Source organism: Typopeltis vanoorti, chromosome 8 (genome assembly GCF_054136105.1).
Source record: "Typopeltis vanoorti isolate ZY-2024b chromosome 8, IOZ_Tvanoo_1.0, whole genome shotgun sequence".
Lineage (NCBI taxonomy): Eukaryota > Metazoa > Arthropoda > Arachnida > Uropygi > Thelyphonidae > Typopeltis > Typopeltis vanoorti.
In genome coordinates this window covers 104,921,567-104,940,637 of record NC_143556.1, presented here as the reverse complement: position 1 = coordinate 104,940,637, position 19,071 = coordinate 104,921,567, and the positions used below count along the sequence as shown (strand labels likewise).

At 37.0% G+C, this 19,071-nt stretch overlaps 1 protein-coding gene across 8 annotated transcripts in view; it reads right to left on the bottom strand.

Moving 5' to 3' along the window:
* Nucleotides 1-18,781, bottom strand: part of LOC150104251 (uncharacterized) — a 1,804,220-nt gene extending 1,785,439 nt beyond the window's left edge. For all 8 annotated transcript variants that reach the window (XM_090396244.1, XM_090396248.1, XM_090396245.1 and 5 more), the window contains exon 1: nucleotides 18,731-18,781. In XM_090396244.1, the coding sequence (XP_090252370.1) occupies nucleotides 18,731-18,781 (51 nt within the window). The remainder of the gene's footprint in view (nucleotides 1-18,730) is intronic.
* Nucleotides 18,782-19,071: the final 290 nt, after the last annotated feature.

Here is a 19,071-nt window from a genome sequence, read left to right as displayed (position 1 = left end):
TATATTTTTTTACAAATTTACAGAATTCAAAATTAGAGTTAGTTATTACCATTTCTGGTACAAAGGCAGGTAACTACTACAGTGAGCAATTCAAACATAATGCAGATCGCTACCGAATAATTTTAGCATTGATTAAGCAGAGTGGAATATTAATTATCCTATAAAGTAACCTTTGTTTCCGAAAAATCGCTTTTCATTTAAGAATCAGTTTTCTCATGCAGCAAAAATGAAGGTAGTCTGCTTTCCATGCCACTGATAGAGATTAATTATGCACTTAAAATCAGTACTATCCGGACTTGAACACAAATCGGAAAATAAAAGTGTTGAAATCTCGATTTTTACGGGGAAATAAATCCTGTTTTTCAATTATTACCCAAACTTTTCGACTGTGGATTACACGATATAGTCTAAACATCGCACATTTTAGTAAATGATTTATATGGATATTTCAAGAGAAGGTGAATTTAGTCAGTCTCAAATGGAGGAGGTAGGATATTTATTTCCTCCTATAAACTCGGAATTTTTACCCCACAAAAAACACGGTAGAATACAGGCAATTAACAGGCATAATACGATGAACTCATACCCTTTGATGTTCCGGCCGTAATTTAAAAACAAAAACAGAAGTTAGTAAATGAATATGCGTTTCATTTATTTTACTTTTCCTATTTATTCCGTTTCTTTTCTTCTGCTAAACTAAGTCTAAAAACATTTTTTCCTTTACGTTTCACTTACAGAGCGAGTGCATTCAACACCACATTTATGCTACCTACGTTTTCCAGTAGAATACAGAAGTTACATTAACCAAGGTTTTCGATTTGCTGATTCCTGAAGATGTTTCCAACACATACACATAAATATACTGGACATACAATGCAATACAGTACAATGTATTTATGTTCCCACGGTACGTAAGCAATGCCAACAATCACTAACTTCAGATCAAGCTAAAGTTTTGCACAATGTTTTAACAAGCTGTTAAAATAGAATCAGGGAAACTGTTTTTAGTGGATGCTCCAGATAGTACTGAGAAAACATTTTTACTAAATTTGTTATTAGCTAAGTTGAGAAGTCACGGTAAAATCGCTCTGGCTATGACATCTTCAGGTATAGCAGCTATTCTATTGCAAGGTGGTCGAACTGCTCATTCTACTTTCAAAGTACCAGTTACAAATGTGACTAATGATACACGTATGTGCAATATCAAAACAAAGTAATTTGTCGAAATTATTAAACAAAAGGTTTCTTTAATTATTTGGGATGAATGTACAATGTCGCAAAAAACATCTGTTGAAGCGGTCGACAGAACACTGAGGGATATCAGATCAGACGATCGAAGAATGGGTGGATTAACTGTTTTATTTGCCGGTGATTTTCGACAAATACTGCCCGTCGCATCTCGCGGAACCAGTGGCAACAAAGTGAATGCCTGCCTTAAGAAATCGTCACTATGGCATGATATAAAGAAGTTTTCTCTCAAAACTAATATTCGTCTTCACCTATATATGGAGACTAATGCACATTCCTTCTCCTCAAAAATGATAAAAATTGGCAATGGTGAAGTACAGCAAAGAGACGGAAAAATTATATTAATACACCTAAATATTGAAAAAATTGTCCAAGCAGATGAACTGTTGTGTAGCGTCTACCCATCTATCCCAGAACATAACAGCACAGTTCTTGGTTCAGGGAGAGAGCTATCCTCGCACCTCGAAATGACGCCTTGTCAATAATGTACGAGTTGGTTCTTATATAGGGTTAATGGATCTGTTACTGTTTACAAATCAGTAGATACTCCTGTAAATGATGCAGTTACTTTCCCCATGGAATTTTTAAATTCGCTTAATCCATCTGGATTATCTGGTCATGAAATTAAATTGAAATAGGTGTTCCTATTATACTGCTCCAAAATCTACCCTCCCCACAAATCTTTGGAATGTAACAAGGCTTCAAGTAAAATCGTTGAAACCGAATATGATAGAAGCTGTGATATTTATAGGTCCTGGTATCCGAAAAATTGTCTTCATTCCTGTGATACCCCTCATTCCTTCAGACTATCTATTTGTATTCAAATGGTTACCATTTCCAATAAGTTTTCTTTGCGATGACGATTAATAAAGCCCAAGGACAGACCCTAAAGATATGCAAGTTTAGTTTTAAGAGGTGAATGTTTCGGACAAGGGGAAGTTATATGTAGCATGTTCTTGAGTCAGCAGCCCTGAGAATTTAATTATTTTTGTTGAGGATGATGAAATTTCTAATATTGTTTACAAAGAAGTACTATAATGCTCACAATTATACACCATGACCAAAGCACCAGCACCAAATACTCGAGTAAATACCCTGAAGTGAACCGCTGGCAGTATAAGTTCACCTCGGCGAAGTGGGAGGGCTCAGCTAGTATATACCTTCTGTCCAAAAAAAGAAACCGAACTTTTCGAAAATAGAAGAAACTAGTGGCGCCACCTGTTGTATCTTTTAGTTGTTGAAAGCGGCAACCTTCATTAGTGTTCAGAAGGTCGGAAAATGAGTTGCAAACAGAGAGCTGCGATTGTTTTTTGTGTTAAACTTGGTAAAAGTTTTACCGAAACGCATCAAATGCTTCAAAAATTATACGGTGATGAATGATTATCCCGTACTCAAGTTTACGAGTGGTTTAAGCGATTTCAAAGTGGTCGCGAGACGCTTGAGGACGACGAAAAGCCGGGCCGTCCAAAAACTGGACTGAGCGAAGTTAACATCCAAAAATTGCCTGATTTCAAAGAAAACCCGAAATCGTCCGTGAGATTGATTGAAGATGAATTGGCGCTTCCAAAGTCAACTGTGCGCAACATTTTGACCGAGAGTTTTGGCTTTCGTAAATGGAATTCGCTATTTGTTCCCCACAAGTTGACCGACGACCACAAAATGTATCGAATTGAATACTGCAAGGACCTCATTAAAACCGCTCGTAAGGACTCAAACTTCCTTGAAACGATCGTTACTGGTTAAGAAACGTTGTGTTTTGAATATGAGCTCGAAACAAACGCCAGAATGCTGAGTGGAGACCACTAGAAAAGAGGCATCCAAAAGAAAGTCCCTTGGAGAAGTCAAAAGGTAAAGACAATGCTGATTTGTTTCTACGATTCCAAGGGCATTATCCACAAAGAATTTGTTTCGCATGGCCAAACGGTCAATGGTGGGTTTTATCTCTAAGTTTCGAAGCGATTGATAGCGAGAATTCGTCGCCTACAGCATGAGTATCGTGACGACCGACCGATCGTCAAAACGCACTGTCACTCTTGGAACTATAATTCGGCTTGTAATGAAACAAATGTCATAAACAGTTGATACAACACTAATGAAGGTTGCCGCTTTCGACAACAAAAAGATACAACAGGTGGCGCCACTAGTTTCTTCTATTTTCAAAAAGTTCGGTTTCTTTTTGGACAGAGGATGTATATATATATATATACATACACATACATACACACATATATATATACACCAAGTGATCCAAAAGTAACAAAAAGTAAAAATTCAATAATTCAAAACGTATAGACAGTAGAACGATGCGGTTTTCACAGAAAGACATGGTATTTTTTTAATAACGAAAAATTTTATTACCAGAATAGTTACATTTGCCACCGACAGGTGGAACTTCAGTTGTGTCAGTAGTTTGTGCGGTGGCGCAGCACAGTTCGCAACGCAACTAGGATTACAAATGTTCGATGTGACGGCCGTCATTCATGAGAATGGACGTCAGATGTGGCACCACCCTGCACAGCATCGAAGAGGGTTTCAGCTGTAATTCCTGTCACATGATGGGGAATAGCTTTTTTCAACATGGCCAATGACGTCGGTCGATCTCTGTACACCTGTGACTTCAAGTAGCTCCATAACCAAAAGTCACAAGGTGTAAGGTCTGGAGATCTTGGTGGCCATTCGTGCGGGAAAGAGCGACTGAGGACACGGTCATCGCCAAATGTCGATCGTAGCAGGTGCTGGACAGGATCTGTAATGTGCTGAGGTGCGCCATCCTGCATGAATGTTACACTATGGAGCGCTTGCCTCTCTTGCAAGGAGGGAATGATGCTGTCTCTTAAAAGCGTTGCATAACACTCGCCTGTGACAGAAACAGTTCGAAATGTACTGCTGTGGACTTCCTCAAAGAAAAAGGGGCTTATAATTAATGACGCAGTGAACCCACACCATGCTGTCATCTTTGTCTGATGCAAAGGGGTTTCCACAATCGCGTGTGGGTTCTCTCTCGCCCAGATGTGGAAATTGTACGCATTTACACTTAGGTTAAGTGAAAAGTGCGCCTCGTCAGTCCACAGGACATTTGACAGCCAGTCCGCATTGTTTTCCCATCTGTTGAAAAGCCCAATTTGCAAATTCATGACGTCTCTCGAAATCGGTTGGTTTCAGTTCCCGTACGTGTTGGATTTTGTAAGGATACCTCTTGAGGATGATCCTGAGTGATCGCCACACAGTCCCGTACGAAATGCCAGTTCGTCTTGAAATTTCACGCGCACTGCATTCCCCATGTGCAGAAGCTGTCGATTGTATGTCGGTCTCGTGCACAACTGCAATAGTTTACAGTAATGTCTTTGTAATGTCCTACAATATGGACATTACAAAGAAGAAGAAATCATTATAATCTAAGGTTCTACTGCCATTATCGATTTGATGTTTATAATTTTCAGGAAAATATTTGTAACTATCTCTGAGCACTAGCCGCTGTAATATTACAAACTAGGGAATGTTTATGACCATTTTTATAAGTCTTTATATTTTATGCTGAAATAAAGTTATATATAAAAACTCTATTAATTTTTTTTTCGTAGTGATGGCTTCGAAGTTATGATACTGAAAAGTGTTAAGTTGTTGTAAACTATTTATATTACCCGGGCATCCAGAGCTATAAACAACTGAAACTTAAACAGATGGAAAATCTGAGATGAAAGGCCCTTTTCCGATAATGATAGCAGTGCATTTTATCTTTATAGTCTCATATGAAAGGTGTCATTTTTCAGTATTAATATTTATATTTCAATAATCAATTTCCAAACTTGAAGGGGAAGTAATAAGTATGGACATCAGCATCTTGTAGCTCAAAAGTTTCGACTCTAGATAGTTTTCACCCCCACACACACTCCGTTTTTTTTTTCTATTTTTTTATATTATCATCAGTAAGGTTGCAAACCTATGTAGATTATTACTGCTAAAGGCTACATAGTCATGAAAATTTCCTAGAGACCAAACATGGAAGCCAGACGAATCTGACACGAGGGACAGAACTGATCTATATGCTAAAAAAAACATTCACAAAAAATATTTATATCCATTAACAGTGAAATTACAACCCACAACATGCTGAGTAGAGAGCGAAGGCACTATTCATTCGACCAGCAAGCATAGCGTAATTTAATTAAGTAATGCATTAACATGAAGTATTAATTCTTAATCCTTAACTCTTTACACAGATGAGATGGAAGAAGTATTAATACTTTTCCCAAGTTTAGAGAGGGAAAAAACCTGCTATTTCGATGTACAATTTATCTAACCGTGCCGAAATAAAATGTCTGACACATTTCTCCTCACCATACCATTAAGACAATAAAGCTATATCACTGTATCCTAAATAATGACTGAGGAGACCATAAATATTGTTCTTTTTTTTGGAAAGATGGAAATAACAGCTGAGAGTCCAGGAGTTAAAACTGTTTCACCCTCAATAACTGGATAACTCATATTCAACTGAAAAGCCTTTATAACAACTGCTTACATCTCAAACGGGATTCGAACTAAGGGCTTTTCAAATAAACGAAACCGTCTTTATCGGTTGTACTAATGCCAATCTGAGCCAAAGTTCTCTAACAGCGATGGTGATCTAAATACATATGCTTCACAGCTATTATAAGATTTAGAATTAGCTTAGTTTGGCATTATCAGAGTCGGTAATGAATGCATTTATGCCAATCCAATCTTCGACAACCGAAACTACTGTTTTCATATTCATGACAGGGAGAACATTTCTGAAGACCAAGCTAATAAGTTTCAAGATTTAGCTTCTTCATTTAGGGAAGAAGCCAACCAAAGAGCGAATAAAGAAAAAGACAAATTGAGGTGTGGGGCCTGGTGGCACTCCAAGTACAAAGTTTCTCTAAAGATATGCAATAGATAGGGGTAAATTTGAGAATTCACGTTTCCCAGTTATATGATAAATATAGCTTATTCTCTGAAAGCCTTGTGGATTCCAATTCACACTCTGTAGAATGGAGAGTGGAGACACTATCAGGGCCGGCGGAAGCGAGCATGCGGGCGCCGCTACGATGGGGGCGCCGCCGCCAGGGAACGGTTCATAAGTTAATTTTTAAGAAACAAAATTTTTATCATAAAAACAAAAAAATGAGGCCGTATACACTGAATAAAAATTTTAAAAAAATGTATATTGCCGCCTCTTTGATCAGCCGGCTGTTTACAATTTTGCAGCTAGAGTAGGCTAAATGCTTGCCTGCAGAATGTTGTGTCTACTGCAGTTTATCTAAAGTGAAACGGTGCACAGTTTTTATGCGCAGAAACGAATTTTCGTACAAAACATTTGTTGCTAGCTAACCAGTCATATGGTACGCATCTCAGTAGGCTACTGACAGTAGCGCAGTACGGACTATTATGTCGTCTCTGTGTCGTGTTGTGTAATAATTTCTTGTGGGTATAAAATAGAAATGGAATCAAAAATTAAAAAAAAAGTTATCCGGTGCACAAAATCATATGCGTCACGCTGCGAAAGAAGCAGATATTAAGAAACAAACTGGCACTCTTAATAAATTTGTTAAAATATTAAAATATTCTGATGCAGATTGTAACCAACTCGATACATCAGAAATCAGAGTTGAAGAACCGTGCACATCATCCAGTTTGCATGAAGGTACTATTGCAACTATTGAACAAGATAATTGAACATGATTTAAGTGAAAAATAGTTAGGATTTAGTCAACTACAACAAAATTTAGTTGTAGTTGACCACGAAACTAACACATTGTTAGTCTCTGTGAATTTTGAAGATCCAGGTGAACGGGGAAATATTGATGAAAAATTACGAGTTGTTTTAATTGAAATGGGTCCTGTTCAAAATAAAAATATAATATATCCCAGAGATACATATGGTCGTAAATTTGGAGACACGTATTGTAATGGAAAAATGGAAAACGGGAGCTCGTGCCAAGAACATGGCGCATTTATTCCGAAACTTTAAATTCTGTTTTTTGCTTTTGTTGCAAACTTGTCGCACCTACTGAATCAACGATATCACCACTGAGTCTTGTAGAAGGTTATAACGATTAGAGAAATGTAAGTACAACTTTACATAGACATGAGACTAGTTTAACTCACATGAAAAATTTCTTAAAATGGAAGGAACTTGATAAAAATTAAAAAAAAAAAAACTACTATTGATTTCCAGACTCAAAGCATGTATGAAATGGAAAAGAAACATTGGACGAGTGTTTTAGAACGCTTGATTGAAATTATAAAATTCCTTGGTAGCTGAAATTTAGATTTTCGCGGATCATCTGATAAATTATATGAAAGAAATTACGGCAATTTTTTAAAATTAGTCGAACTGTTTGGGAAGTTTGATCCCATTATGGAAAATCATGTTGAAAGGGTCTTACAACGAAACAATAGGGTACACTATTTGAGTAAAGACAGTCAAAATGAAATATTGGAAACTTTAAGTAACGCAATCAGGGATACAATTTTAGTATCAATTCGAAAATCTAAATATTATTCCATAATTTTAGACTGCACACCTGATGCAAGTAAAACAGAACAAATGACCATTATTATTCGCTTTGTTTCCTGTGACAATGGAATTGTCAAAATCAGGGAAAACGTTTTAGGTTTTGCAGATATATCAGATTCCACAGGACGTGGTTTATGTGCAACAATGATGGAACAACTGGAAAAATGGAACATTCCTATTGAAGACATGCGAGGTCAAGGGTATGACAATGGGGCAAACATGGGCTCCAAAATTTGCTTTTGAACAAAAATCCTGTAGCTTTTTACGTGCCATGTGCTACTCATACGCTAAATTTAATCATTAGCGATGCAGCCAAAGCGAATGCAGATGGAATTAGTTTCTTTGCAATTATTCAAGAAATATACAATTCTTTTCATTCTCAGAAACGCGATGGGAAAGTAAAATTAATGCAATCCGCCCTCTACGATATCAGTTAGGAGAAATTTATGATGCACTTTTTGAAATTTTAATTAATGAAAATTTTAATAAAGAAACTCAGCATGAAGCACAAACATTACGTGCTAAAATAAAGGACTACAAATTTATTTGCTCTCTTATAACTTAGTTTGATTTACTTAACAGAATAAACCCTGTGAGTAAAATGCTTCAAGACAAAAATATGAACATTACACTTGCTTTAGAATCTATAGAAAACTTAAAAATATTCTTACAAGAGTATCGATCAGATACAAATTTTAAAGAAGTTCTAAAAACGGCAAAATAACTGAGTGAAGAGGTGAATGGAGAACAAGAATTTAAAACTGGTACGGAAGTTCGACGATGAAAGAAGACACGACAATTTGACTACGAGCATCAATAATCAATTTCCAAACTTGTGACGATTTAGATTCTCTTGAAGGAATGCGATAATAAAAACGTAAATGCAATAGAACTATATGACGAGTTATGTGCTTTTCGGGATATTTTTCGGATCGATAATTTAAATATTCAAAAACCCTTTCGATATTCTTAATTTTATTGTATCCAATAATTTATCTTTCCCTAACTTTTCAATTGCTTTAAGAATACTAATAACTTTAACTGTTGTTAGTGTAGCGAGCGGTGAACGTTCCTTTTCCAAGTTGAAATTGATTAAAACCTACTTAAGAACAAGTATGTTACAAAAAAGGCTTATTAGTTTGGCGTTAATAGCTATTGAAAATGATATATGTGCGGAATTAGACGTTAAGACCATTATTTCTAATTTTGTGAATATGAAATGAAAAACATTTCATTTTTAGGAACAAGTCGAAGTTGCAAGGACTCATAGCCAGTGAATACGGAGGATGTTCCAATACTCCTCACTGCCACCTGTCCAACATCTTTATCACCAATTGCAACACATGACACTGTGTATTGTCGTGCAACAAACACGTGGAGAACCCATAAAAAATGTGGTTGCTTTCTCTTTAAGGTCCTACACAAATGATGCTCCAATATCTTCGATAGTACTGTGCGTACTATCCAAGATATTGGATAGTATGCACAGTACTATCCAATATAGTACTGTGCAATATACTACTATCCAATATAGTACGCACAGTACTTCGATAGTACATTCTTCATCATGCTTTGCCCTTAGGGCAAAGCATGATGAAGAATGACATCTTGAACGTCGTAAACGACTTTCAGCATCACTAACTTTGCTGGGTTCCTGGCGAAGTTTTTTCGGACGGGGTGATCCTGAATGGCGCCATTCGTTGGACTATCTCTTTAGTTTAGGCTCATAAGCCCCTTTCCCAAATTCCATCAATGGCTACGATACGATTCAGGAATTTATCCGTTCATTTACGTATCGTTCTAGATAGAAATCAGCAACCGCGTACCTGTGCCATTTTTGCATCTGTCAAGTCAAGGTTTTACATCTCACTTGACTGAGAGATGTGGAACCCAACGGATTAAAATTTTATACATACGAGCCTCTCTTTTAGGATGTGTCAAATACTTTAGTGGTTTATCCCAGTTTCCTGGGCCAACTGGTGTACAGCCCAGCACCGATCAACCGCGAGGAGTCCCCTAAAAAGTTCAACGTGTTCATCTGAAATGGTGGGTAGTGCTGCACGGTGATTATCATCCCCGTGATCTCTCCCTGTGCAAAATTCACTGACTCATCTGCGACAGTCCGGTATGGTAGGGCACTATCTCCACAGGCTTCCCTAAGGCCATGATAATAGTCGCTCGCAGTTTTACCTCGTGCAACCCGGACCTTAATTCTAATCTTGTGAACATACCTCAGAGCGTTGCACAGTGAGACGTTGACTTTAACTACTTCTCTACAAAATAACACTATCTGTCGAGAGTAATATTTGAGTTACCAACTCTCCTGACAGTGTTGCCACTACCTTATTTACAATCTTCGTGGTATTTTGCCGATCTAATCAGAAGTCGAATAGATTGTGATTGTATGAATACTGGATTAGGAAATTTTAGTAATTATTGCTTCGAATGAATATTGCTATTTTCTAATTTATTTCTAATTAATAATCTAATTTTTAATTTTTAATCTAATTAATAATAAATATGCGGAATAACACATTAGGTATAGAAATTTTTAAAAGATTATTATCAGATAATTACCATATAATTATTTTCTTCTTTATAATTTTCATCTCTAGATCAATTTTTGTGGGTTTAAGTATGTATTCGCTTCTTCCACTTCTGTTCCTTTTTCCAATCGTGATTACATTCTACACACTAAAAACCATGAATACAAATACACAGCACGTCCGTGTTCAGTAGTAAGAGTGGAAGGGACAAAATAGTTCCTTTGCATTAAGGAGGATCAAATACCGGTAGAAAATTATGAATCAATCACTATCTCGGAAGTGGTGGCAAAACTATTGAAAACGTCGATAGATAGAGAGCTGAAGTTCAGATGGTACATTGCTAAAGTGTCCAAAGTAGCTCATAAGATTACTTAATTATTGAAGAACACGTTGACATGCAGAGATAAAGAAGTTATCATTCCTCTTTATAACGCCTTGATACATCCATATCTGGATTTTTATGCTCAGGTTTGGTCGCCTGGATTTCTTGGAGGATGAGGAAGTGGTGGAGAAGATTCAAAAGGTAAGTGACCAACTTGGTGAGTAGACTATGGAATGCTCCCAATGATGAGAGACTAAGGGTTTGTGGGTTGCAAAAATTGGTTGATAGGCGGAAAAGAGGAGTTATGACAGAAACGTTAAGTTACTAAAAGGGTTTTATAGGATTAACGCACGGGAAATATTTCAGCAATTGTCTAGAGGTGGAAGAACAAGAGGTCATAATCAAAATTGAGTAATAGTAGTTAAGGGTGTGAGGACTACATTTTAGATGGAGAGTAGTGAAAGAGTGGAAGGCGTTGCCAGATTCAGTTGTGAGGGCTTCTTATATCAACAAGTTCAAGGAAAGGTATGATATATATTATGTGGATAGTTTGGGTCTCCCAAAAATGAGTCTTCGGACTACATGGAGGCGACCATATAATAATAATAATTATTATTATGTTACTTATTTACTTGTTTTAAAAGTGCCAGCATAACAATAACAATAATCTGGCCACATGATACAGGATATAACGTCACAAAAGCAAGGAAGTGATAAATTAACAGTTGTAGGACGGATACAGAATTTATTGGTTAAGGAAGGAAATCTCCTTGAAAAGTGAGAATCCCTGTTAAATGATATAAGAAGTATAATATAAGAAATAAATCAAAATTGTATTTTAATACTTTTTTTTAAAATCCCACTTAATAAAACTTTGAAACTTTAATTTTAATTTCTGAAAATTGAGATTGAGAGCTGGCCTCTACCTACGTTATCAGAGTTCGGTTCAATTTCAGCAACAATTTTAGCTCTACTGGAGACAAGAGTACAGAAAACAACTGTCCCAGCTCGTTTTTCCTAAATCCATATGACTATTCTACGATTAATTTTCCTGGGATGCAGAGTCAAAAAAAAAAAAAAAAAAAAAGAGTTTCCGAGAGAAAGAGGGAGAGAACTAATTTCCTTCGCCAGAGATCGACTAATTCGGGATCTCTGCTAAAAGGAGAGAGAGAGAGCAGAAGTACAGTCACTCGCGGTTGTTTACTGCGGTGGCGGTAAGTATACACAACCTAAGGTTGACTGCTATTGTTTTGTGAGAGTTTTATGGTTGATTTATTCCGAGTTGCAGAGTTAAACACCAGCTTCTGGAGGAAAATGCTACTTACCTACAAATGATCGGCTAACTTGGAGAACGACTGCAAAAAAGGCATAGAAAAAGTTCATCTGGGCGAGACAAATTCCAACTGTATCTTTTGGCTAATTACCACTATGAAAGGCACCATACGGCTACATAGTGGTCCATCCTACATCATTTGAAATCAATCAATAAAGCAAAATAACAGAAGTCGTAGCATATCCCTTTCAGAAAAAAAAAAAAAATCACCATTCATATGCAGTAAATAAAAGCAGAAAATATGCTTTTTAGTATTGTGTAAAAAGGAAAACATGAGCACGAGTGTGATTTTTAAAGTGAGAATGTTTTTTCTTAAAAATTCATAAAATCTAATGTCAGTTTCAATACTCATCAATTGTCCTTTCCTGAAAAATCCTTACAAATAAATGATGACGAAAGAAAGCAGATACACTTTTAAAATAAAGTATTACGTATATACATTAATCATTCAACTCAAAATTGCTGAAACTTGTCAATAGCCTGTCTCTTATCCAAACCGCTATTTCTTATCTATACCTAGTCGGACTAATTTAAATAGCAAGCTGCGCGATAACCCTAAATATTCTTGCAAACTCAACGTTAACACGGTAGACGCATCTCCTCTGAAAATGTAGCTGTCACCTTATTGTGAAATGTAAATAATTTACTAAAACATAACCCCTCTCCTTGATACAAACTTCTACAGTGAATCAATCCGATCCTTATCCTATCAAATCCGGAACTACCCACGCATGTAGTGTATACCGGTGAGTAACGAAACTGCGACGGCTCGTCACACGACTGGCATAAGTATTCATCGAGTACTTTGGACACACCTCACTTTCAATATAAGCCCTCTTGTGTGACTTTGCAGTACATTGTAGATTTGCTACTGAAACTAGTTATTAATTATGTGTATATCTTTAGCAACATTTTCTGGTGAAGTAGCATACAAAGCAGCTTCTGTGGAACCTGCTCCCAATGACTTCTACTATAAAAACCTCCCCCCTTTTCACACGGAGAAGAGGAGGGGAGTACTATACTGTATATGAGGTGGACTGAAAAGTTCTGATAAACACCTAGAACGAAAAGGACCGGTTTGTGCAACTAAGGAAAAACTTTTTCTCAGAGGATTGCAAATGATGTAGCAGCGTTGTAACAAGTGTGTAACACATCGTGGGGAATATGTAGAATAATATGTTAACATAGTTCTTCTACCTCAAAGTTCTACTACAATTTTTTCATGGTGATTATCACAACTTTTCAGCACACCCTCGTAGAGTTGACGGCAGCACTGCGAGCTTGAAGAGCAAATATCACGACATGTTTATTATTTCTCCTTCGGATGGAAAGCCCTATGTTCAAATCTCATGTAAGACATGCAACTATCGTCTCAGAGACAAAATCAACAGTTATAGTCCAAGTTTAAGGAAATATAATCATAACGCGAGTTATATCAACTTGCGAATCAAGTGCAACACCTCAAACACTGGAAATTGATGGCTTCCATTCACTATGACAAATTATCCTTCAGGAATCAAGTTAAAGGGTGTTAAAGATTTACCTCTGCATAGTCTTTTTTTCTCAAATTTTTATACTAATCAATATTAACACCAAAAAGTATCATCGTCGATTCTTCCTAACGTACACTCGTGTACGTTGGGAGTGTTCATGTCATCATCCCAAATTTTACATTACATGTTTGTATTTCTTAATTATGTACGCTCCGCCCCTCTTCTGCATAATTTTTAAATTGAATAAATAATGAAGTGCTATCCATGTGACTTCCATAACCTTGGATCAATTGAAGGAAGAGCTTTACAGATTCGGTTATAGTCACGAACTAGATGCTGTTGTTTTGGTTTACAATTACGGCCGAAGCAACTAAGGCTGGGAGAAGAATTTTCTGTCTGTAAATTGTGTGTGATCTTTAGGCCAGTGTGCTGTTTTCTTTTCCTTTAAAACTACACTTTCCGGGAAAAAAAAAAAAAAAAAAAAAACTTCCACGTCCTTTATGATACTGGCTAACTCACATTCAGATAGCTGCCAACTAGAGAATTTTTTAGGCCTTTTTTATCCGGTTTCGAGTTAGTCACTCTTCGGCGCAGGAAAATGATTTATTCCTTCCAGAAAGGCTGTTTTTAACAAGCAACAAAAAAAACCACAATAAATCTCACAGCATTACGCACATTAAAACGTGTTAGAATTATAAATACGAGATGATGGCAGCTGCTTAGCGATGATCTCATCACACTTAAGTATTATCTTACTAAGTATATTATTTCCACCTTGCTCAGTGGTCTATCACAGCCAAGTAACTTGGCTTCCTGAAATGTTCTGATAGGGCGGTTAATTTTATCTACCCAGGGTATTATTGCTGTCAATTATGTTTCTGACCGGCTTGCAGAGGACCAAAAAACTCGAGTTTCGAAAAGGAAAAACCTGCCATACCCGTATGACACCCAATAGCTCACCGACAACTGAAAAGACCTGATGAAGGTTTTTCGCGTCCTGGACGTTTTTTTTTTTTTTTTTTTTTTCATCCAAAGAGCATCAGTGAAACCGACTGAGCTACGGAGGCTCTTCTGAATCTATGAAATGAAATGAACTTCCCAACTGATTATAAGAAGAATGGAGGCTGGCTAGCTAATGATTTCCAAAAGTTAGTTCAAAAGAGTTCCACTTACTCCCTATGAAGAATGAAATGATGTTCAAAGATAAAAAAAATACAATATAATATAATAATATTATAACCAATATAATATAATAATATTATAACCAATATAATATAATATAATATAATAATAGACCGCGCGGTTAGCCTAGTGGCTTTGCGCCTCGCAACCATATGCCTGGGGAAGGAGTGTCCCAGTTTCGATTCCCGTTGTAGACGTGAGGAATTTGAGGATCTTCCTCAGGCATAGCCAAGTTAGCCGGTCTTGGGCGCGGTCAGTAGGGTTTTTTCCGCCAGTTTATCTGGCGTTTTTCATCTCTTTTAACCGGCCCCGTGAACATACACCTCTACAGTCAAAAATATATCCCCCCCCCCCAGCGGCAGACCAGGCGACGGGTCGGTTGGGAGTAGTACTAAAAAGAAGTCGCATCTAAAGTAACACGCGGACCCTGCATAGGAAGCGGGAATAACGCGTAGAAGAAGATAACCAATATAATATAATAATATTATAACCAATATAATATATATATATATAATTATTAGAAGTAAGACATCTTGCCCATCGTGTAAGATGTCTTGCTTCCACAGAAGAAGACCTTCAAACATAACTTCCTGAAAAACACCTTCTTAAATAATAGATATTCATCTCGTAACATCTGTAAACGTTTGAGAACACGCCAACAACCTCAACAAGAAGATGAATCCAACCTTACCCAAAAGTATCTAGGATTATGAAGATATTCAACATAAAGACCGACTATGCAACTCTGCCAAAACTTCGTTCTTTTCTGAGTCGACCAAAACACAACCAACTGCATTTTCCTGGTGTTATAAAGTTATGTGCGACTGTGGTCGACCTTTTTTTGGCGAGACAGATAAATCTATTTCACCTGAGGAACATAGACGTGACATCTCCTACAGTAGAACACGAGCGAGCGCCTTTTCCAGTCATGTTCTTTTCTCCGCCAGTTCTAACCTCGAAGAACGTCAACACCAAGTTGATTGGGACTGCACAACCAATTTATATATATGCAAGGATGAATTTGAAAGACGAATTATAGAATCCAAAGAAACAGTTCTGGACCCTTTACACATGAACAACAATCTGAGCTACAATTTGCCCCTGATTCCCATAGCGCAGTAATCCAGTACTGGCGCTCTAAAATTAGCTGTCACACACATTCAACTCATGCTAACAATAGCACGTGGTCACCTATTGAAATATGACTGTTACTATTCTTCTTCTTTTTATTAAGCTGGAAAATCCATGTTTTTTACCTTGTTAGTTTTTATAAGTTTTGTGTTATTTCTTACTCACCTGAAGAAGTCGGGACACATAAAACTAGTTGTGATTTATTAAAATTTGTGTTATACTTTCTCCGGTTCTAGTCAGTTAAATATTAATTTTATACATGTATACATCCCGAGTCAATCCTAATAACAATATATATATATATATATATATCAGAACTTTTTCAGCTTCCCTTCCCGTATATACACTACAATAATAAAAGTATTTGGACACCTTACTTGCCATGCAACTCTCGGATCTTACAATATGCAAATATTCAGGGAGTGTCTGTGCAAGTCTGCTAATAAAAAGGTGGGATGTACAGCATGTTTTGCACTATACTCGATATCAAAATGCCACGTGCAGCCAAAATTGCAGACTTCCAACGTGGGATGGTAGTTGGGTGTTACATCAGTGGTTTTTCTGTCTGTAATAACATTGCAACTCGTTTCAGTATACTAAAATCCCCTGTTGTTTATGTCATTCGTAGATGGAAAGTTGATAGTGCTACCACAGCAGAAAAATACCCTGGGAGGCCACCGACACTCACTGACCGAGATCGACGAGCTCTATCTCGGAATGTTCGAGCATCCCGCACATCACCAGCGCGGACCTCCAGTCAACATGGAAAATGCAGCAGGGACAACTGTCAGCGGTAGGATGCCCGCAGAGAGTAGCATGCCTTAGGTTACCACAGCAGAGCTGCTGCGAATAAGCCACACATAACCCCCACACCACCACCACCACTAGACGACAAACGACGTTTGGACTGGTATCTTTTACACCGTTCCTGGACCATAGATGACTGGAAAAGGAGTGTGGAGCGACGACGAATCGCGCTTCCAAATGTTTCACTGATGGTCGTGTTTGGATCTGGAGATTATCCAGGAACGGTTCCAGCAAGACTGCATCATTCCTACTGTCAGGTTTGGTGGAGGCTGGGTAATGATATGGGAATGTTTCAGTTGTATGGGGCTTGGTCCATTGGTAGACGTGCCAAAACCACAACGACTACCTGAACATCCTGGGCAACTTCATGCTTTCGATGCAGTGGAAGTACTTCGACAGTGATCCTTGCATGTTTCAGCACGACAGAGCTCCATGACATATTGCACTGCATGTCCGAGACTGGTTTCCACAAAACAACGTTGAAGTGTTTAACCCCCCCCCCCCATCAAATATCTTTGGGACGAATTAGAAGAATATTCCTGTTGCGACGTATAAGAAATTAGTTAAAAACATTTCCCAAAGGGTCGATGCTGTCATTCAGGCCAAAAGGTAGTCCCATTTGATACTAGAAATGTAATTAAAATACTTTTTTTTTCCTTTTACCACAACTAGGTGTCAGCATAGTGTATATAAGAGCGAGAGAGAGAGAGAGAATTTAGCTGCTATTCATAACTGGTGGCCATAACTTTCGGGACTTCATACCTGTCCTACAGTTAAATTGTAGGACAGGTATGAAGGTGTTAATTTTTTTTTTTTTCTACATTCGAATAGATATGTAATTATCGTCAACTAACTGGCATTTGTTTATATCAAATTCTTTTGATATCTCATCAAAATAATTTGAAAGATATCAGGAACTGAATCTGAATTTGGTTCAAATTGCAGTCGAAGCAACTAAAGATATTAGACCAAGGTGTGTGTGTCGAGATGAAACCTAGAGTTTACCTCCAAATGAGACCAGCTTACCTTCAGCCGAAAAACCGTGATTAAAGGTGCTGATTAAGACGAGAGTCTTAGAGGATTCGAATCTGTCTTTCTAAGCAAAGGGCATCGTAATGAAAGTTCCTGAAATTGCTCTCCAATCCTCAAAGATTATATTTCAGAATTAGAGGTCATAATATATGATAATCTTACAAATTCGATTTTAGTCAAAGTTTTTTAAGCTTGATACCTAGTTAGCCGATCTTTAATGGACCGTATGCTAACCAATTTCCAGAACAGGCTAGAAAGTGCTCCCTATTCATATGAAGAAATAAAGGAGTAGAGGATCTATTTTATATAGGTATTAAAACATTTTGCATTAAAATGTCTAAAATTTAACATAACATATTAAAACAATATATAGGTGCTAAATAATGTTCAGCACGTGTTAGCGAGATTTAAATTATGTCCTGATTTAGTGCTTTTGCTTCCAAAAATTTGAGAACCGCTCTATACAGCAGTCCCCAGCTTGATATGGGGACTGCTGTATAGAGCAGTTCCCTATACAGTTCTTGATAAAAGATATGGAAAATCAATATAAATTTCTTCAGGAATATCTTACCAGAAGGATAGGTAAAAATATCTGAAAATGGGAAGCTTCGCGTTTTTTTATTTTTTTTTTATTTCATATAATATAACGCCTATGTTAATATTTAAGCATGTCAAACAGGATAACAGTAATCCAGGGAGGACTGAAATGGGTCAAAACAGAATAGGTTTAATGGAGATCTGACCCCCCCCCTCCACCGTAAAGACCTCATATCTATTTTATGAATACTTAATATTAACACGACAAACGATAATGTATGATAATTTGTCGTTTTGGAGTTTCATAATGAAAGGAGATCGATGCAACATAATAATGGTGCATTTACGTACACTATTTGCCATGTTTAAAGTTAACTTAATATCAGTTTCGAAAACATTATTAAAAAAACTAGTGGGAAAAAAATATATTTCGCCCTTAGGTTAAAGCAACTTAACGTCCACTCTGAACATAATTCATAAAATGAGTAATGTCACTCAAGTTCACCTTTGTAAAATTAATAATATTTATTTAAGATTTATAAAAGTTAAACTACTTACGCGATTCTGGTTTTCTAATAAAGTATGTTGCGTCATTTCGTCTTCTTTCATTCCATTTACCATATTTCCTGAAAGGTAGTTGGGGCTTGTAGAAATCACTTCATCGTGCAATTTGTTCATATTGGCCACTTCCATTTATAAACTGTGCTAAATTTCCCACATTGTGCAACTGATAGCCTGAAGTTTAATTCAAGTCCAAGAACAAGTCGCACAACACTTTTATATATAACAGTACAAAATTGACAACACAACTGCGTTCGAGATGATCCGCCAACAAACACCGCACTATACGTTTGTTTTGTACGCTTTCTTATATGAGGGGTTCCCAGCAGGGCATGGTT